Raw genomic sequence first — 18,185 nt, 5'->3', positions numbered from 1 at the left:
GTGACCCCCCCCCCAAAAAAAAAAAAAAAAAGATAGATTTTTAGTTTGTTCAAAACACAACAAAAGACAGAACACCTTGTTGGTTTGTTTTGTAAAAGCTGTAATTTCCTACTTGTTCCTTGTAAAAGAAAAATGAGTAATGTCAATTTTTATCTTTCTTGCTTTTTGAAAAACTGCAGAATAATAAATTATTTTAACGAAAGAATAATGCTAAGGAGTGTCTCCTCCAAACTGGCTGTTAGGCAGTCAAGTTAAATAAACATACTAACTCAGTTTTTAAATTGTCTTGCAAAAATAACTGCCCTATCAATTACTCACTTTTCCCTTTCTTTACACCACTGTATCATTATCCTTCTAATTTTCCTACTACCTACAGCATTCCAGAAAAGTGTACACAAAATAAAAAACAGCTCACCTTTTAAACAGCTACACATAATGCAAATACATCCAGTCTTCTTTTTTTTTTATAGGACCAAAGAGAAATAGGAGAGAACTTTTTTTCCCTTTCTTCCTGCACTGATCACATTTAGGATACTCATTATTCAGAATTTTACCTCTCTCTCCCTCTTCCTCCCAAAAAGAAACTCAACCAGATATTTCTCTGAAAAGCACAAGCCAAGGTAAATCTGCAATTTCCAAATAGTTCAAAAAGTTTATTGTTTTATCACTGAGCTACAGTACAGGAAGTGCCTGACTGAAGTGAAAGGGACTGGCATTTTTCACAGGAAATGAGACCAGGAATGGTAACCATTAATGATGAATTTTCCTGGAAATATAAAACCATAATTAGTTACAGGACAAGTCTCACAGGATTCCTGCCCAAATGTCCTGGGGTTTTTTTGATGTTTGTTGCAAACAAATCAATATAAGTAACAAAGGAGTGCCTGGATTTGGAATGTGAGTAAAACCAAAGGGTCAGGGCCCCTCCCTGGTCTGCTAATTCACTTGTTCATGTCAAATTCTCCATCTCAAACCCTGGAGCATTTTAGATGCTCCACCCATTGAGATGGAGAATATGCTCAAGCATATTGCCTCACATGGCTGTTGGTAGGACTCATTTGTATTTCTTGAATACTTCAAAATAATATTTACAGCAACATTCAGAAAGGTTCCCTTAGCTTTTCAGAATGATATAAAAAATATTCTGTACTGTACCATTTTATTCTTAGTACTGTCTTGTTAGGGGGGCAGTTGTTTCTTTGTTGAGGGGGTTTCTTTGTTTTTTAAACACATGCTTTAAATTATAAAGACATCTGAATGATCACTTGCACCCTCAACAACCTGAAATGCTAGTTTCCAAACAGATGAATAGAAGAACAAGCTCAGTGATCATTTTAGGCCCACCAAAAATTCTCAACTTCAAAAATAATACCAACTTTTGATAACTGCAAAAGCAATTTAAAATTGCTGATAAGAATACAACTTCAGGGGAAAAAGGAGTATCTATTAGCAGGAACTAGAAGACTACAAACCTACTCAGCTTTTCTAAACAATAAGAAATTGTTTAGAGAGTACTAGAGAATCCTCTTATAAATAAACTACTTACAAAATATTAAATTCCTAAAAATTATTTTTATTTTAAAAACTACTAATGCTTAAATAATTTGAAATAACCTAAAAGTGAAAATTACAAAACATAACAGGAGCCAAATCCTGGTGTGACTAATGAAGTTGTTATATTAACACTGGAACTTAAGTCTAAGTCTGTAGCATCCAGCTAGTAACTGAATAAATTATTGCAAAATAACATTTAATGAAGCAGAGTAATGATCCAATCAAAAAGACTTCCTTCAGTTATTATACATCCATATGCAAGATCAAACATATCTTTCAAATTTGCTATTGATTGCAAAGTAACATCAAATGGGATCTGAAAAAAAAAACCACAAAAACTAAATTAATAACTTTATTAAGCTTAGAGGTACCAAAAAAGTACATATATACCAATACACAGATATATATATACACACACATACTAATATACATACACATATATACCAATAGTTTAATATAAATCCAGATTTCTGAACTACAACCAATGAGTAAGTTTGACATTTTTATTGCCTTGGTATAAATTTGTGGTTAATGACACGTCTTGCAGGAAATTAGTAAAACAGGATTCAAGGGTAGAAACCTTTATGAACAGTCTTGCTCACAAAGTTTATCATGATCATCTGTTGGTAAAATGAAGAGCGGTAAGTATGATTAGTAATTTGGAAGGCTTTTCCTAAGATGAGAAATTGAAGGAATTGAGCTAACAGTAAAAGGTGAAATAGAGGGCAATCATAAACTGATTTGAGTGTCCATTGAACACAGAGAACTATTTAACTGATTTAGGTATCAGCAAAAAACAATTGAAGACAGAAATGATTGGAATAAGTTACACAGGGAGGTTAATTTTTAATGCAATTATTTTATTTATACATTTACTTCTAACATTTAAGATTGGAGCTTTCAAACACTACACTTCATCTCCCTCAAGGACATAGCTACTCATTAAACAGAATTAAAAACAAGCAGGTTGATAATTTTTTATTCTCAAAACATGAAAAGTCAAATCATTTTAAATGAATAATTCAATGAAAATGCACTTTCTCAATTTATAAATATAATTCAGGGCTGAATCAAAAGCACTGTAGGACATACAGAGAGAAAAAACAGAATCAAAGAAGAGAAAGTGGAAACATGACAGAAGAGTGACAGCTCAGACAATGAGAAAACAAAGACCACAAATTAGAACTGACTTTGCCCGATTAATTCACCAGAACACGAGCAACAGAAAAGTGTTTGGTAAGGGAAAATGGTGAAAAACTACATACAAGAAATGTATCTGCTGCCTTCTCCTGCATGCTTGATTACAAAGGGGATGTACTATTCTGTGGTGTACATAGTCCCTCCCTGAGCTTTCTGTCTCTGGCTGAGACAGGGTAATGCACACATACAACTTATATGAAAGTTTGGAAATGCTACTTTGAAATATGCTATATATAAGGAAGTGCTAAGCACCCTGCAATTCTGTTTGCTTCAGAGAAGAACAAGGATACTCAGCATCTTGAAGGATTAAGCTTCAGCTACTCAGCCAAAATTACCATATCTCAAAGCATCTTAGCTTGAATCTTGTATTTGAAATTTCATCATGAAAAGCTCTGTGATGTTCCACCTGGTTGTGGAATTTACAATGCATAAACATCATATCCTTAATAGAAAATCACCACTAAATTTGCTCCCCCACTTCCATCATAGATCCACAAATATAAGCAGGCAAAGTAAAAGGAATTCACAAGAATTTAAACAGTTCCAGAAATTTTTCATGATTCTGTGAAAGTTTGTCTGTATCTTTCCCTAGGAATCTATCAAATCTTGCTACCATGGAAGATACTTCAGTGGGACTCTGAAAAGCGAAGCTTTGCAGAAGGGATGTGGGTGTATTCTGATGCATTGATAAAGCCAGATTGTGTGATATGAAGGCCTGGGAGTCATTTGAGAGAACTTCGGGATGGATAACAAGGGGTGGCAAGAAAGGTGCAATGTGTATCAAAGGGAAGTGTGTACTCTCAGGTACCAGGCTGCAGGGCACACAGGACAGATTCTCTCTGCTGTAACAGGCAGTATTCTCTCTCGGGTAAGTCAGATTCTGTTCTGGTAGGAAGAGCTCTCTGACTGGAAGAGTACAGTGGATGCCTTTTCCATTATCATTGCATTGTGAACAATTACTGGCAAGATATTTGAGGATCAGTTGAGGGAGTGATATGTGACAGTGGACTGCAGAATCTCCTGTGGAGTCCCTTGAGCTGTGGTCCTTTCCTGATGTCCCCACAGTGGCTGAGAACACTGAACAGCACTGCTCCCCACCATGGGCCAGTCCCCACAGTCTCCTCTGGGATACTGACTGCACTGGATAACAGCATGAATAAGATGCTTTGTCCAGCAGCATGGACAAAAAAAGTGGCATGCTATCTCTCAAAACATGTCATGGGCAAGGCAGAGAAAGCTAAAGAAAATTAAATAATCAAGTCTGAATAACTGCAAAAATACAAGAATGGAAAGAAATTGCATTTGGTGATTCCATCACAGAAATTCAATGGAGTCTGTGTAAACAATGACCTGAGAATGGTGGATAATCTGTATTAACCATTGTGAGCAAAAATCCCCTTTTAATACACTTCTGCATGTATGAATAGTTGATTCTAATGAACAGTGAAGATATTCACAGTTTATAATCATGCACATTTGTATTTTATTTGTAAAGATGATAAAATAAAACCAAAACAAAATAAGGAAAAAAATGGGAAGATGCATAGTGCTATAATCCATGTTTCAGTTTAATTGAACAATTGTTTTATTTTAGAAAACAGATTATTACTCTTAATGAGAACAACATACCTCAGTTAATGGAGAGGACAGGGCTGGAACAACAGACAGCAGTGCTTTGACTTCAGACAAACACCTTTTAATAATTTCCTAATGGTATAAAACAAGAAAATATTTGCACTATCTGTGTACTACAAACATATGCTGTACTATCAGTCTTCTCCGATAAGCTAACAGATGGCTCAGCCTTACAAATTTTTTCAGAATATTCAAGTTTTAGGTTATTCTAATTGAATTCACAGCAAAGTAAACCGTAGCTGATGAATATAAATTTTCTGAAACACAAATAGCAGTGCTTCCTGTACAAACACAATGCCCAAATCTTGCAGTTTCTACTAGAGACAAAATTGCTCCTGGTTCAGGTTTTAAATCCAGTGACTTAGCATACTTGTGCTATGTGTTTACTGAAGATATGATAAACAAACACCCTGACAAGATGATATTTATACAAGTATAATGCATGGCATGGTAATCCTATTAGTATTCTAAACATTTTTTTACCAATTACTGACATATTTTAATGAAATTTTGAGCAAACGCCTTCAGGTAATCAGAAACACCAACTAAAGGACAGCTCTGTCTACCCTCCTGAACACAGTGATTGGCCAAAATATCATTTGTTCTTCAAGCTGGTCAAAATACAGCTTTGTAATAATGGCACAGTGCACAATTGTCACTGTTTCACAGCATCCATCAGACAAAATGACAGTCTCTACATCATTAATCATTTCACATAATAGATATAAAGTGAATCCTGTCACATGATAAATGTCTCCCACTTTGAAAATAAACGTCTATTTTGCCTTGGCATTTATCAAGCAGCACTTATGCTGTGGCAACATTCTATTCCAATGACATTATCTCAAACAGAGCACATGGAAAATTCTGAAATTACCTTTTGTGTGTGTGTATGTGGGGAGAGTATTTGCTTGTGGACCATATTCAGCCTTGCTAATAAAAAGAAAAGAGGATGGCATAGAGAAAATGAAAATAAATTCTGTGCCAATATTAGTAATCTCTCAATAACATTATTAGAAAGTTCTTATTTCAGAAACCACCCCTGCCCATTTTACATTGAAGATGTGTAACTGATGTTAAAAAAGCACTTTTGGGTTGATCACCATGCTAATTTAACACACTGCCAAGGATTTTCAGATGTAGATTACTATAAATTAGGTATCAGTTTCCAAATCTATGTATCTGAAGAGGTAGCTTTTATTTTCAAGTAGAAGGTTGAAAATGCCTGTTTCTTTTTTTTTTTTTTAAGTGACAAGCAATATATTAGGAAAAGTTAAAAATAAATAAAGAGTGAAATAAAGTATTTCAAATTTTCTTTAAAGATGTGAGGGAAGCTTAACACCTGCCTTTAAGTCTGCCTGACAAGTTGCCCATCATTTACTTTCCCAAAACAGACATCTTAAATCAAGTCAAAGATATATAAGAGCCAAGCTGTTCTCACTTACTTCTGTTTTATCATCAAGATGCAGTTTCCTATCACATCTTTTGGATTTATTTGAACGACTTCTTTTCAAAGTTTCATTTTGCACAAGAGAACTTGCAGGTACTGAAGCTGAAAAGCTGTTAGAACCATACATCAATATTTCAACTTGCTCCTTCAGATCAGACAATTTCTCCCTTAAAGAAATAATTCTAAAAGAAGACAAAGTTTTTTATTATTACTGTTATAAAATAACAATATTTGTTGCTTCCAGGTTATAATTAAGCTGACCTAGCTTTTATTACATATTGATTAGGTCCTACATTTTCTTTCATTTCAAGATTAATCTCATAATTTTACAAAAATAAGTTTTCCATTTAATAAAGTGGATATATAGAATGCATTAGCTTTTTACAAAAAAACTTGGCAAGTATTATTTTAGGAATGCCTCTCTAAGAAATGGCTTTTTCAACCAAGCAGCACAAGGGTGGCAAATCCTGCCCTTTATTTCTTCCCTTCCACCCACTAAGCAGTTCCAAAATTTTAAGACTAGATGAATGACAAGAAAGAAATAATGAAAAATGCCATAGGATGTAAAATTAAGGGCAGAGTCTGGTGCTACAACTAAGAAAAATTCTTGCATTCTCAGAATTGTAATATGGGATGGAGAAAGTAGATGATCCACTGAGAGAATGGGAATAATTGCTGGGAATGCTTCTTAGATCTGCTACATTGCTATGCCAGTGTAATACAATTAGCATATGTTATTTGGTTCTTTAAGAATCAAAACTAAAATGCTAATGAATGCATTGAAAAAGCAACTGTTTGGATGGGTTTAACACATGTACAACATCTTACTGTTTTTACAGTGAAAAATCTCTGAAAAGCAAAAATGAATGCTTTTAAAGATTTACAGCCCTTTGATATTTTGTACTTTATTTTCTCTCATCTTAAAAGTCTGTTTGATCTTTAATACAACATGAAATAACAGCACAGAGACAATTATTATTTACCTAGCCAATGGAATCCACAAGTGGCCTGAAAACACAGACGTTGAACTGATGTCACTAATCTTGACAGGGTTTGTATTATAAGCATAAAGCAACAAAACCTATAAAAGAGATGGGATGGGTAATGCAATAGACCTGAGCTATTTCAGTAATACAGGAGTACAATACAGCATACTGATGAAGCCTTAGATAACTGACCTTAAAAAAAGAGAGGAGTGTGACTTCATATGAATTTGTACTACACTCCGATTTTTTAAGTTTTAAATTAATTAAATTAATTAAATTGGATATTATTACTATGGATTTGAAAATTAGGTATAACCCATGGTGTCACTATCAAAATCCCGGCATTGTCCTGATCCTGTTCAAACATATGCATGGCTGTCATCATGCTAGGTTTAAATCCATTAAGTGTGCATAACTCACCAATCTAAAAAAAAGTTATACCATTATAAGAAAACTAAGTAGAATGCTCTCATCTTACACTACAAGAATTTACTAGTACAATTGAAAATATGGGTCCTAATGGTAGTGTAATGTTTTGACTATATGGAAAATGTCAAATACATGGCATTCATGCATTATTTAATTTTAGGAGTTCTCCCTGGTCCTCTACTGATCTGTACGGCCATGCTAAGATAACCTGCAAAGCCACATTAAAAGCTACATTATTTACATTAACTTCACGGGGCTTCTATCAGTTTCCTAATACAGATAAATGGGTCTAATAGAAATTTAGAAACAGATCTGCTATGTCAAAAAGTTTAAGATCATGGATTTTCATTGCTGTAGCAGAAATTTTACCTACACATTTTTCCCTTGTGTAAAGATAAAACAAATTCCATGTCATAGCTTCTCACATTCTTGAAACCCTCTCATCTCTTTCATCTTTCATGTTCAGTCTGATATTTTAGGAAAATGAGACTTACAAATCCCATTTTCCCTGTATATGTGTATCTTTGTTTTTCCAAGAGTCTCCCACCAAACTATTATTTGAATGTATCAGTCAGGTCTACCCAAACTTAGAAAAGAGATCTTAAAGACATCAGGGATTTACAACAGGCATGAATACAGTATAGCCTGGAAGCTCTATATCAGAAAAAATATGTTTTTTCTGGTCTGCCAACAAAAAAACTGTCAGGGCATTCTGTTTTTTTAAAGAGCAGGTTTGCAGCAGAGTAAATAAATTCTTCCTATCACCGTAATTCTATTAAAAAGCTGAAAACTCCTAACACAAATATTCACTGGAAATGAGACTTAATTTGCTCCACTACCTAAGGAACTGTTTTTTGCTCTAGTTATACCTTCATTTCTGTATCATTTGATGGTTTTGCCATGGAAGGAATATACCATTGAATGTTAATTTCCTTATCTGGAGCCCTTGCTGCTCTACTCTCTGTCTTCTCATCTTCTGCAACAACAGAAACTGGAGAAGGCATTCTCAGAACATGTGACATTTCTGATGCACTTTCAGAAACATCAAGAGACATCTGGAACACAAAATAAATGTTAAGTTTTTAGTAAATAATTATATTTAATAATATTTCAATTATATAATTTATTTAAATTAAACTATATGTTTAAACTATATGTTTATTTAAGTTTAAACTGTATGTTCTGTAGTGAAAGAGGAAAAATCTGTTATAATCTAGTGTCTACTGGAATTGGTATGAATTTCATTCTAGCATAAATAGATATTAATTTAGGTAAATGGGTAGTTTTAAAAAGTGTCCTTTTTACCGAGTTGAGACTTTTCAGTGTTGATGTGATGACACATTTCTAAGGGTAACACAAATGCTGATTTAGAGACAACCACAGTCACAAAGATTGTTGCCTTTGATTTAAAATCATTATGGCATTATGGGTTTGGCTCAAATCTATTATTTGGCACGCTGAGAATACAAAATTTAGCAATGAAAAACTAATTTGTCAAGTATACATATTGATAACTAAAATAGGATTCTGAATGTTAGAATAATGTTTTATTTATGTTTACCTATCTGTTTTCTCAGCCGTGCAACTAACAAAGGGTGATACCTGCTGAAAATTCAATCACTTAATTTCTGAGGATTTGTTGTATTTTATAAAATACATATGAAACATTAGCAGGGCATTCATCAAATAGCTACTGTTGGCTGTCATTCACCAGGGAATTAATGCAGGAACACTGTCAGCCAACATTCATGCATGAACAAAACCTTTCCCTAAAATTGTGAAATATTTGATGTAAAGGCTGAAGAGTAACACACCATCTCTATTTTTTAAAGTATTACACAGATCTGCAAAGAACACTGGCCAAACAGTTGCATTTTCAGGGAATGTGGAGGCTATTTGAAAAGGTCCTAATGTCTCCATAATTGGTTCCAAAATGTGGACCCAAGAAACAGCTCCCTGGGAAATTCTTTTCAAATTTTGAATGTTCACTGCTGAAAAAGATGGAAAACTTTACCTACTTTCTCTACAGAAAATTCAGTGTGTGACAACTTCAGGGCAGTAAATCGAAGTGAACAGAAGATGGATTTTTCATAATAATCTAGTCTTACACCATAAAGCCAGTTACCATCCCACATGAAACTTTAGTAGAAGTGAAGGTAACGATGAATCCAGGCATGTGGAAGGCATAAATTCAAGCATATGGATGTGCCTTCAGTGGCCATAACCCATGGTAAGCCATGAGGTGTGCATGGAGGACCCAGCCACTAGAACCCTCTTCTACTTCAGTAATGAATCATCCACTGACCTGCTAGCATGGACTGTGAAAAAAACTAGGAGAAAACATATATATGGATATGGCAAGAACCTAATTCATTCTATGCCCCTGAACTAGAGCTCTTAAAATTCTATATTATGCTATGTATTTCTTAAATGCTTGTTGTTTTTTGGGGTTTTTTTTTTACTGAACGGTATCCTTTGGGTTTCTAGTCATATTGAATCTTTTTGAAGGACATTACAACTGCTGTTGTCAAACTGGTAGGTTGCTGAATAACATACATAAATGTTTGCCTATTCAACTTTCTTAAAAGCCTGAAAACAGTCTTAGTCAAGTATTTCCAGATCTAGTTACTATCATGGAGCAGAACAGATAGCAAGCATGAAAAATGTAACAGGGCTCAGAATTTTAATTATGGACCTAATGCAGTTTGGATTCTTTGGTCAGCAGACCTGAAAAAGCCTTCAAGAGTCAAAAATAGAATACAGAAATAGATATAAGTGAAACAATTTCATACATAAAAATCATTCTTTCAGAAGTTATGTCTATTTGTACTGTTAAAACTCAAAGTAATAAATTACAGTAACATTTTTAAAATAACATCTATAACCTTTTGGATAGTTAAAGCTTCTAAAAATGTTGTGATAAAAATCAATGAGTCTTAGAATTTTAAAAAGTAAGAGCTTTATGCTTGTTATCTGTCTACAATACTGAAGTTAACACATGATTATGCAGCTTGCACCCGTCAAGAACATGACAGTGAGTTCTGAAGCTTATTATTCTAGGATACTGTAATACTAATTATGTCAAAAAAAGGGCAGACATAGTAAAATAATTTTTGATATATGATGGCTGTTATAAATGTCACATACCATATATTTACAATTTATTCAGTGGCACAGTCAGCTCTTTGTTGGGAAATGAGTAATGATATGCTGTCCAACACTGCAGAAAGTTCACCAACTCTAGACAAGCTACTTTCAAAGAAGTATTTTTATTCATTTTTATAACATACCAAGTTCTCTGCCCTCAAGGCTCCCCTGTCTCCATTTAATACTGAATATAATAACTAAAAAGTAAGCCACAGAGACTGATCTTTCATTTTAATTTTTAGTATTAGGATAATTATTAATGTGAGAAGTGGGATGGAGAAACTTTGAAGACAATTATTTTTATAGTAGGTCTTCTAAGACAAATTTCATTCAATGTTCAAAACACGTGCCATGGTCAAGTGTAGAGTCCAGAATTCTAATCAAGATTTATCTGAGTGATGTATTCTGAGCTGCCTTCATTTCAAAGCTCAAATAGGCTGCTCACAAGCCACAGATCTAAAAAAGATCCTCTGCATATTATTTCCTTCTTCTATAATGCTCCCAGAAATATTACCACTGGAATTACCAATAATCTGAATGAAATGCCAGTATAATATTTTTGAAACATTAGAGAGAACATAAGTACCTCTGAAGAATCAGTTGCATTACTGAGTGGCATTTCTACATCACGTAGTTCTTCTGGAAAATTCTCAAGACAACACAATGAATATTCAAATAAATTCTTTTCAAGGAAGGAATGCATTTCTGCAATGCGTAGAACAATTCCTGTGTCAGAAATCAAACCAAGGTGTCCATCTCTTGCAGAAAGTGATCCAGGTCCTGGATTAGGGGCAGGTTTTAAAAGAGATTTTTAAAATTACATCATTATTTGCCATTAAAATGTTAAATTACTACATCTACGCTATATTAATAAATTTTGAAAACATAATAAAATATGTAAATAAATCAATATCAAATAAATCCATTTCCAACAATTATATTGATTGCCCTTAAATATTACTAGCTTATGCTATTTGTAATTTTTCACCAGTGATCAGATAATGAAACAAACTCTCTCCAGACATTATAATGTAGCACCAAATGGGAGATGTAATTTTGAGGTGTAGGTACTTAAATTCAGAGTGTAAGCACCAGTATGTTCACTAGATGCCTAAGCACCCACTAGAATAAACATATATTTATTCAACACAGTCAAAATAAGCTTTAAGAGCTCTTAAGACCCCAGTTTAGACAGCTATGGGGTGATCAGTTGAGTTTCCCCCTAGGCTCCCCAACAGGTAACTAAAGCTGAGATTTACACGCACGTTTTGACACCTAATTGTAGATACCTTCCTTACAGTTCCGTGGTGAACCAGGATACTTTCATTTGATGCTGCAGGGAGAAAACCCAGCCCTCTCTGGAATTGTTATTTTCAGAGTTGCTGGGTTTCTCTCTAAACACCAGGTATATGTATGTTGTAGTTTTGTTCTCACCTATTGGGTCATCACTGGTAAATCCAAAAGCTGGCCATCACATGTAGGTGCACAGTATTAAGGCCTTACAATTAATGGATTCTTACTCTGTTTGAAAGGTCCTATCTATTACCATGTTCTTTTTGCAGTGAAAAGAAGCAAGCAAATCACATCTGGGGTTTTAGTAAAAACACATTCAATAATGCTCAGCCTTCTCATTTACCCTACACTCAGGTCTCCAAAACAGAACCTCAAACTGAAGAGGTTTATTTATGATGTGACTTAAGCTTGATTTTTCTAGAACTAAAAATAAATACAGATTATGATTTTTTTAGAAATGCTTCAGATGTAGTAATAACAATTCAGTTTTGAGGGAGGCCTTCCTGGTATTGTGGAGGCTTATGAATAACTATGAAGAAAGGTAGTAATATCTTCACTTGCAGCATGCATAAAGTGACATAAATCTGGATTTACATGAAGATTTTTTTGCATTTATACAATTTAAACATACTAAAAATTAGGGTATTTCAGATGATAGCCTTTGAATCTTTCACTGTTTGCCCTCAAGAACAGTATCTCACCTACAGCAGTTTTCTAGAAAGAAATAAAAATGCATACCAGATAGGTTTGTGTTATAAATTCTTTTTAAATTATTATAGTAGCGAATCATGTGAATCCATGTTACTGTATCTTTCTTCTGGCTGACCTTGGCAACAAGACTTTCTGTTCCTTCACTTTCACTTTGAAAGGTGTCTTCTGTGATTTGTTTGTTTTCAGCAGAAGATACTTCGGGTGTTTCAGAGATAACATTGTATCCATCTGTTATCCAACAAGAGTTCAAGAACACACATGAAGTGGTTGGAATTCAAAAGCAATTTCTGCATAGTGTTAGAATCGACTAATTTGTAACTAGAAGTGTAAGTTGTGAAACTGCTTATATTTTTCACACAAGGAAAACTAGTTCAATTCTGTTTTAATATGAGTTCAAATAGTAAATAGCCTTAAAACTAGTTGAAAATTGTTTCTCAGATCATGGGCAGGTACCTTACTAATCCATGCAAGAAATTCAAAAGGAGTAGAGAGCACAGTGCATTCTCTCTCTCTGAATTTGAATATGAAAGCATTATTTCTACACTAGATATTTACTAAATGGAAACAACCCAAGGAGTCATCAGTCATAACTGAGACAGCTGAACTTCCCAGTTATGTTGACCCAAACTCAGAAGTGTTAGGTACTCTGGAGTATTCATTGTTAGTTTTAATCCTTCATCCCTTTTAGATATTAAGCACCTTTTCAATGAAATATACTCTTAACTGTGAAATAAAACAAAAGATAATAAAACAAAATATAATATTTTCTTTTGTGCTGCCTAGAAGTTGTACTTATGCAGAAAGAGGAAAAAATTATCAGTACAGATATCACTACATCACTGCTTACATTCAATAGTGGTTTTCACTGTATTAGTACATGTCTCTTTCAAAAGCACAATTCTTGAGCTCTGCTTCTCACTCCAAACTGAAAAAATGTTATGTCATAGTGATTCCTAACAGTAAACTTTCAGAAAATAATTATGAGTGCTTCTAAAAAATCGGAATGTCTCTATTATTCCTGACATTTCGCTGTCAATGCCAAAATGGCCATATTAATGAATGGCCATATAGATGAAAACTTAAATATGTGTTTTACTAAGAGTTTTATAGAAAATAGTGTGCTCTACTGAGACTTTACATTTCAATTTACATTTTTGTATTTTAGCCTACTATTGCTTTCCTTCATTTTCTATTCTTCTTTGTACTGGCTAATAGAACTATCAGGAGAAACACCTGTTGCATTTGCTAAAAGAAAAATTATCTGTAATTATAAGCAAATGGAGCTAGTACAAAACAATCAGATGGAAAGTCTTAGCACACAACACTTGTTTTCATGAACCAATCAAAACACATATGTTTAAACACTGTACAGTATGCAGACATGGCTCAGCTTTGCCAGCACCTATCAAGCAGAGCAATTCAGTATTTGTCAGCCACCTGGGATAATTGAAATTAACTCACTGAACCAAAATTAATGGTTCCTAGTTTAAAAATAAACATGAATATTTTGTCTGTGTTTACATAACATCTAGCAGCCATTATCTCAGAATTCCCAGTTTCACCGCTGGGGGCTTTTTAAGATCAAAAAATTCAATTTCATCCACTCCTTTAGCTGAAAAATAAATGCAGAATTTAAGACAAACCAGGCAAAGTTCTACCAAGCTAGTGAAAGCATATCTAAATAATAATCAATTGGATTGGAAAGACAGTGAAAATTTTCTTCTACTGACTTTGACTTTTAGAATACAATACACAGGGAGGAAACTTTGTAAGAGTTTGACTTTGTTAGTTTTGGTGGGTTTTGTTGTTTGTGGTTTTGTTTTTATTTCGTTGGTTGGGTTGGGTTTTTGGGGGGATGATGCAGGGAGAGGAGCTATTCAACACCAACATCTCTTTGCAAAATCAAGAGTAACACTGAAACTCTCCATGGGAAAGATAATATATCTAGGGAAAAACATCAGTTATAGGACAATGTTTGGGAAAAAACAAAAAGCAGTGATGACTGATAAGGAGGCCAATATCTACTTTATATGTCTGGGCAAGTCCTGTAACAAAGGACCAGCCAAAATTATGCCGTATGTGCACTCTGTCTTTCTGAGCCCCAGTATGCAAAAAAAGGATTTTTCTTAACATATTGAACAAATGCACAGGCTGATATTTAAAGCCTCATGAGGTCTCTACTTAATGTTTTGTATGATGAGACTTTTGCTTTTACTTTCCAAAACCAATATATAATTTTTCATAAATTAAAACTAGATATTAAATGTATTACTAGATGACATGGCATATATATATTATTATTTATTTAATTTTCTGATATTACTAGGTATAAAAAAATACCAGATATGAAATCTCTGTATGAAGAAAAAAGATCCATAGAAGCAAATTCTGGGATTTTTTGTTGCACTTCATCCTTCATGTTCTGTTCTTTAACACTCTTCAATCCAGTTAACAGCTGAGAAGCAAGCACAGCTTCACTGACCTAAAAATAACATTTATTTTATTCGGGACTCATTCACTACAAAATTTATACAGATTTTAATTTCTTAGAGTAGCAAGATTAATTATTAAACATACTATATTTTTTAAATTGAGGAAAATATTCTATTTCTTTCTGACATAAGATACACATTATATTGAAATAAATCATTATTGCTGACAGCTTAATTACTACATAGTGATTTCAAACCAGATATCCTCATCTGGATGCCACTGATGTCTGTCCACATGTCAAATACATATGCATTCATATCAGGTCATGTGCTACTTTATTTGCACTGAATCAAAGTTAAGCTAAGCAGAGTCATATCTGTCCAAGAGAGATTAAATGCATTATTCAGTGTCCATTTTAATTTTATTAAACAAGACTTATGTGAGAAATTTCAGGAAACCTTAACACTCTTGTTTGCATTACCTTATTTGCTCATGTAAGTAGAATAAGATGAAATGTAAAAACAAAAAATTACCTCTTCAGAATATTGCACCAACCTGTGTAGCTGCTCTTATTGCAATCCAGGCTTGTGCTTTGTAGACTTCAGATTTCATAGCCTCCTCAGAAGACCCATCTCCAGAAAAGGTCTAAAAATTATATACCAATACATAATCAGGATTCTAAATATATTACAGTAAAATATATTCTAAACATAGAAGGAAGTTCTCTAACTTATAAATTATTTTATTTGTAAGATGTAAAAATTGGCATTGAATTTAAATCCATGGATTAATTGCTAAAAATGAAAAAAAAAATTCCAGAGCATACTTATTGGCTCCTGGAAAAAGTTCTGAGAGCAGCTTATACTATGGTCACTACTGTATGCAATGTTGCTATCATATTCCAATTTTTGAATTCTAATTACCTCTTTTCTCTAATGTTACACATTTTGCTTTCCATCTATAGCTTGTAGGAACTTTCACTTTCATGTGTTTAAAGACACTTATATTTCTCATGCTGTAATTCATATTTGCATAGAAAAATTGAAATCTGACAAAGTTATCATTTCAAAAACAAGTTTGAATGTTAAGTACATTTTCCAATACACAAATTAATTTGTACATAATGGGAAATGAGAACACTATTGGTTCTGTATCTTCCTATTTTATATAGAAAAATATCTTAAATATCATCATTCAATGCTATAAACATGAGAGACATCATCAAACAAGATCAAATTCTATTACATGATTTCTTTGTGTGATTTTTCTAGGAGGACTTTAAGAATCATCATGATGTATAAGTCATTACAAGTAATAATACGTCAAGGTGCACAATACATATTTCCTGTTTTGAAGAGGCCACTGCCCAAAAAATAGAAAACATACACTTGATTTGGAAGGCACCGACTCATCTGTCTGTGATTCATCCTCCTTATTTTCAGCAAAATACAAATATAATAGTGCTATTTCAAGGTATGACCGTCTTATTAACCTGTAAGAAACCCACAGAATAATCAGCTTTACTATCAAAGTAAGCATTACAGTGATACAATCTGACTCCTGCATAAGACTAGCTAAATACCTTATCAAATAAATCATTCAGCCAGGCCCCATAATCTATTTTAAGTGTTAGCTTCTTTCAGAAATTCATGGGATCCTGTTTTAAAGTCATGTGAGTCTAAAACATCCCTATGGTGTGCTTAACAAAAACACCTTGATTTAACAGTACATCAAATATGATTTTCATTATTTGAAACAAATATTCCATAAATAAATTGCAAATTTTTAGTAAGAAAACCCTAATTATACAATGGAAGTGATCTTCCTGTTCTCTTTGTCTTCCTTGCTCAAGTTAAGGCATTTATCCATTGCCCTGGTTTCTCTGAAACATAGGTAGCTGAATTTGGGTATCAATCAAATTGGGTCATCAGTTAAACTCTCCCAATAATAAATACCCATGGTGTATCAGCAAAAATACCCTCAGTGACCAAACCAGACCTTTGTTTCCTAACTGAGCTCAGATGAGGAACCTTCTTAGTTTTGAGTTCTGTACCAGAACATTTCACATCTTCAGACAGGGCTCACCTATTCCTGCTCTCCTCCTATGTATATATATATAGCTCTTTTCAGTGATTTTTACAGTAGTACTGTAAACTAAGCAAAAATCATAGAGTCATAGAATGGTTTGGGTTGGAAGGGGCCTTCAAAGTTCATCTAGTCCCACTTGCCTGCAAGGAGCAGGGACATCTTCAACCAGATCATGTTTCTCAGAGCCCCATTCAACCTTATCTTGAATGTTTTGAGATACAAGGCATTTACCTCCTCTCTGGGAAACCTATTCCAGTGAATCACCATTCTAAGAAATTTCTTCCTAATATCTACTCTGAATCTACCCTCTTTTGGTTTAAAACCATTACCCATTGTCCTAGCACTACAAGCACTATTAGAAACTCTATCTCCATCCTATCAGCCCCCTTCAAGTACTGAAAGGCTGCCAAAATGACTCCCTGGAACCCTCTCTTCTCCAGGCTAAAAAATCCAATTTTCTCAGCCTTTTCTCTCAGGAGAGGTGTTCCAGCCTCCCATAATTTTTGTGGGACTCCACTGGACCCACTCCAGCAAGTTCATGTCTTTTCTGTGCTGAGAACTGCAGAGCTAGGTGCAGTACTCCACAAGGGATTTCATCATATCAGAGCAGAGGGGCAGAATTACTCCCCTCGACCTGCTGAAAATCACTATACCTTGAGAATTTCTCCAACGTTTCTATTCCCTATAGGTTTATAACAGTCTTCTTATGCAGATTCCTCCTGGCTCTGCAGATTTCTTCAGATCTCACTTATGAATTAACTTCCCCAAGCATAGCAACAAACTCCTGCTCACATAGTTACTATTCTGGACAGATACATACTGCACAGAGTTGGCTGTTTATATAGTACAATAAATTCCAGCTTTAGTACAATTTGTGTAAAACAAAATACAAAAGTCAGAGTACTGCACAGTTAAAGATTGAGCAAACTAGCTGAAAAGATGGCAAATTCTACACTTGGTTGGCAACAATTTTGTTAAATTTCTAGTCTTGCTAACAAAAAAGGATGTGAGACATCAAGAAACAACTTTAATTAAATAATACCACAGATATCACGGGCTTATATAAATGTGAGCAGGATGTTAAGTTCTCTAAAACAAGAAAGACATGGTCCATTGATGTCTCTGTACATTCTTTTAGAAAGATGGTAGCAAATTAAATGAGAGTGCAGCAAATTAAACTTGCAAAACTTCACCACAGTCCATTTCTGCACCATCTTCCATCATGCTGGCTGCTTGTTGAGGTTTATTACTATGCTACT

The 18,185-nt window shown here is 34.0% G+C and overlaps 1 protein-coding gene across 4 annotated transcripts in view; it reads right to left on the bottom strand.

Moving 5' to 3' along the window:
- Positions 1–1,733: 1,733 nt before the first annotated feature.
- CFAP54 (cilia and flagella associated protein 54) overlaps positions 1,734–18,185 on the bottom strand; it is a 101,851-nt gene continuing 85,399 nt past the window's right edge. The window contains exons 60-69 of one of the 4 annotated variants that reach the window (XM_031507516.3): positions 16,225–16,330; positions 15,394–15,483; positions 14,746–14,887; positions 12,433–12,633; positions 10,988–11,181; positions 8,124–8,309; positions 6,823–6,920; positions 5,835–6,021; positions 4,384–4,461; positions 1,734–1,870 (exon numbers count right to left, since the gene is read on the bottom strand). In XM_031507516.3, the coding sequence (XP_031363376.3) occupies positions 1,751–1,870; positions 4,384–4,461; positions 5,835–6,021; positions 6,823–6,920; positions 8,124–8,309; positions 10,988–11,181; positions 12,433–12,633; positions 14,746–14,887; positions 15,394–15,483; positions 16,225–16,330 (1,402 nt within the window). In that variant the 3' untranslated portion in view covers positions 1,734–1,750. Of the gene's footprint in view, positions 1,871–1,893; positions 2,175–4,383; positions 4,462–5,260; positions 5,323–5,834; positions 6,022–6,822; positions 6,921–8,123; positions 8,310–10,987; positions 11,182–12,432; positions 12,634–14,745; positions 14,888–15,393; positions 15,484–16,224; positions 16,331–18,185 lie in introns of those variants that run through there. The other 3 variants (XM_085568223.1, XM_085568224.1, XR_014951749.1) reach the window with 3 other exon arrangements.

The sequence above is a fragment of the Lonchura striata genome, chromosome 1A (assembly GCF_050655825.1).
Source record: "Lonchura striata isolate lonStrDom1 chromosome 1A, ASM5065582v1, whole genome shotgun sequence".
NCBI lineage: Eukaryota > Metazoa > Chordata > Aves > Passeriformes > Estrildidae > Lonchura > Lonchura striata.
The sequence above is the reverse complement of the archived record's forward strand: the minus strand, read 5'-3'. Positions and strand labels throughout refer to the sequence as shown.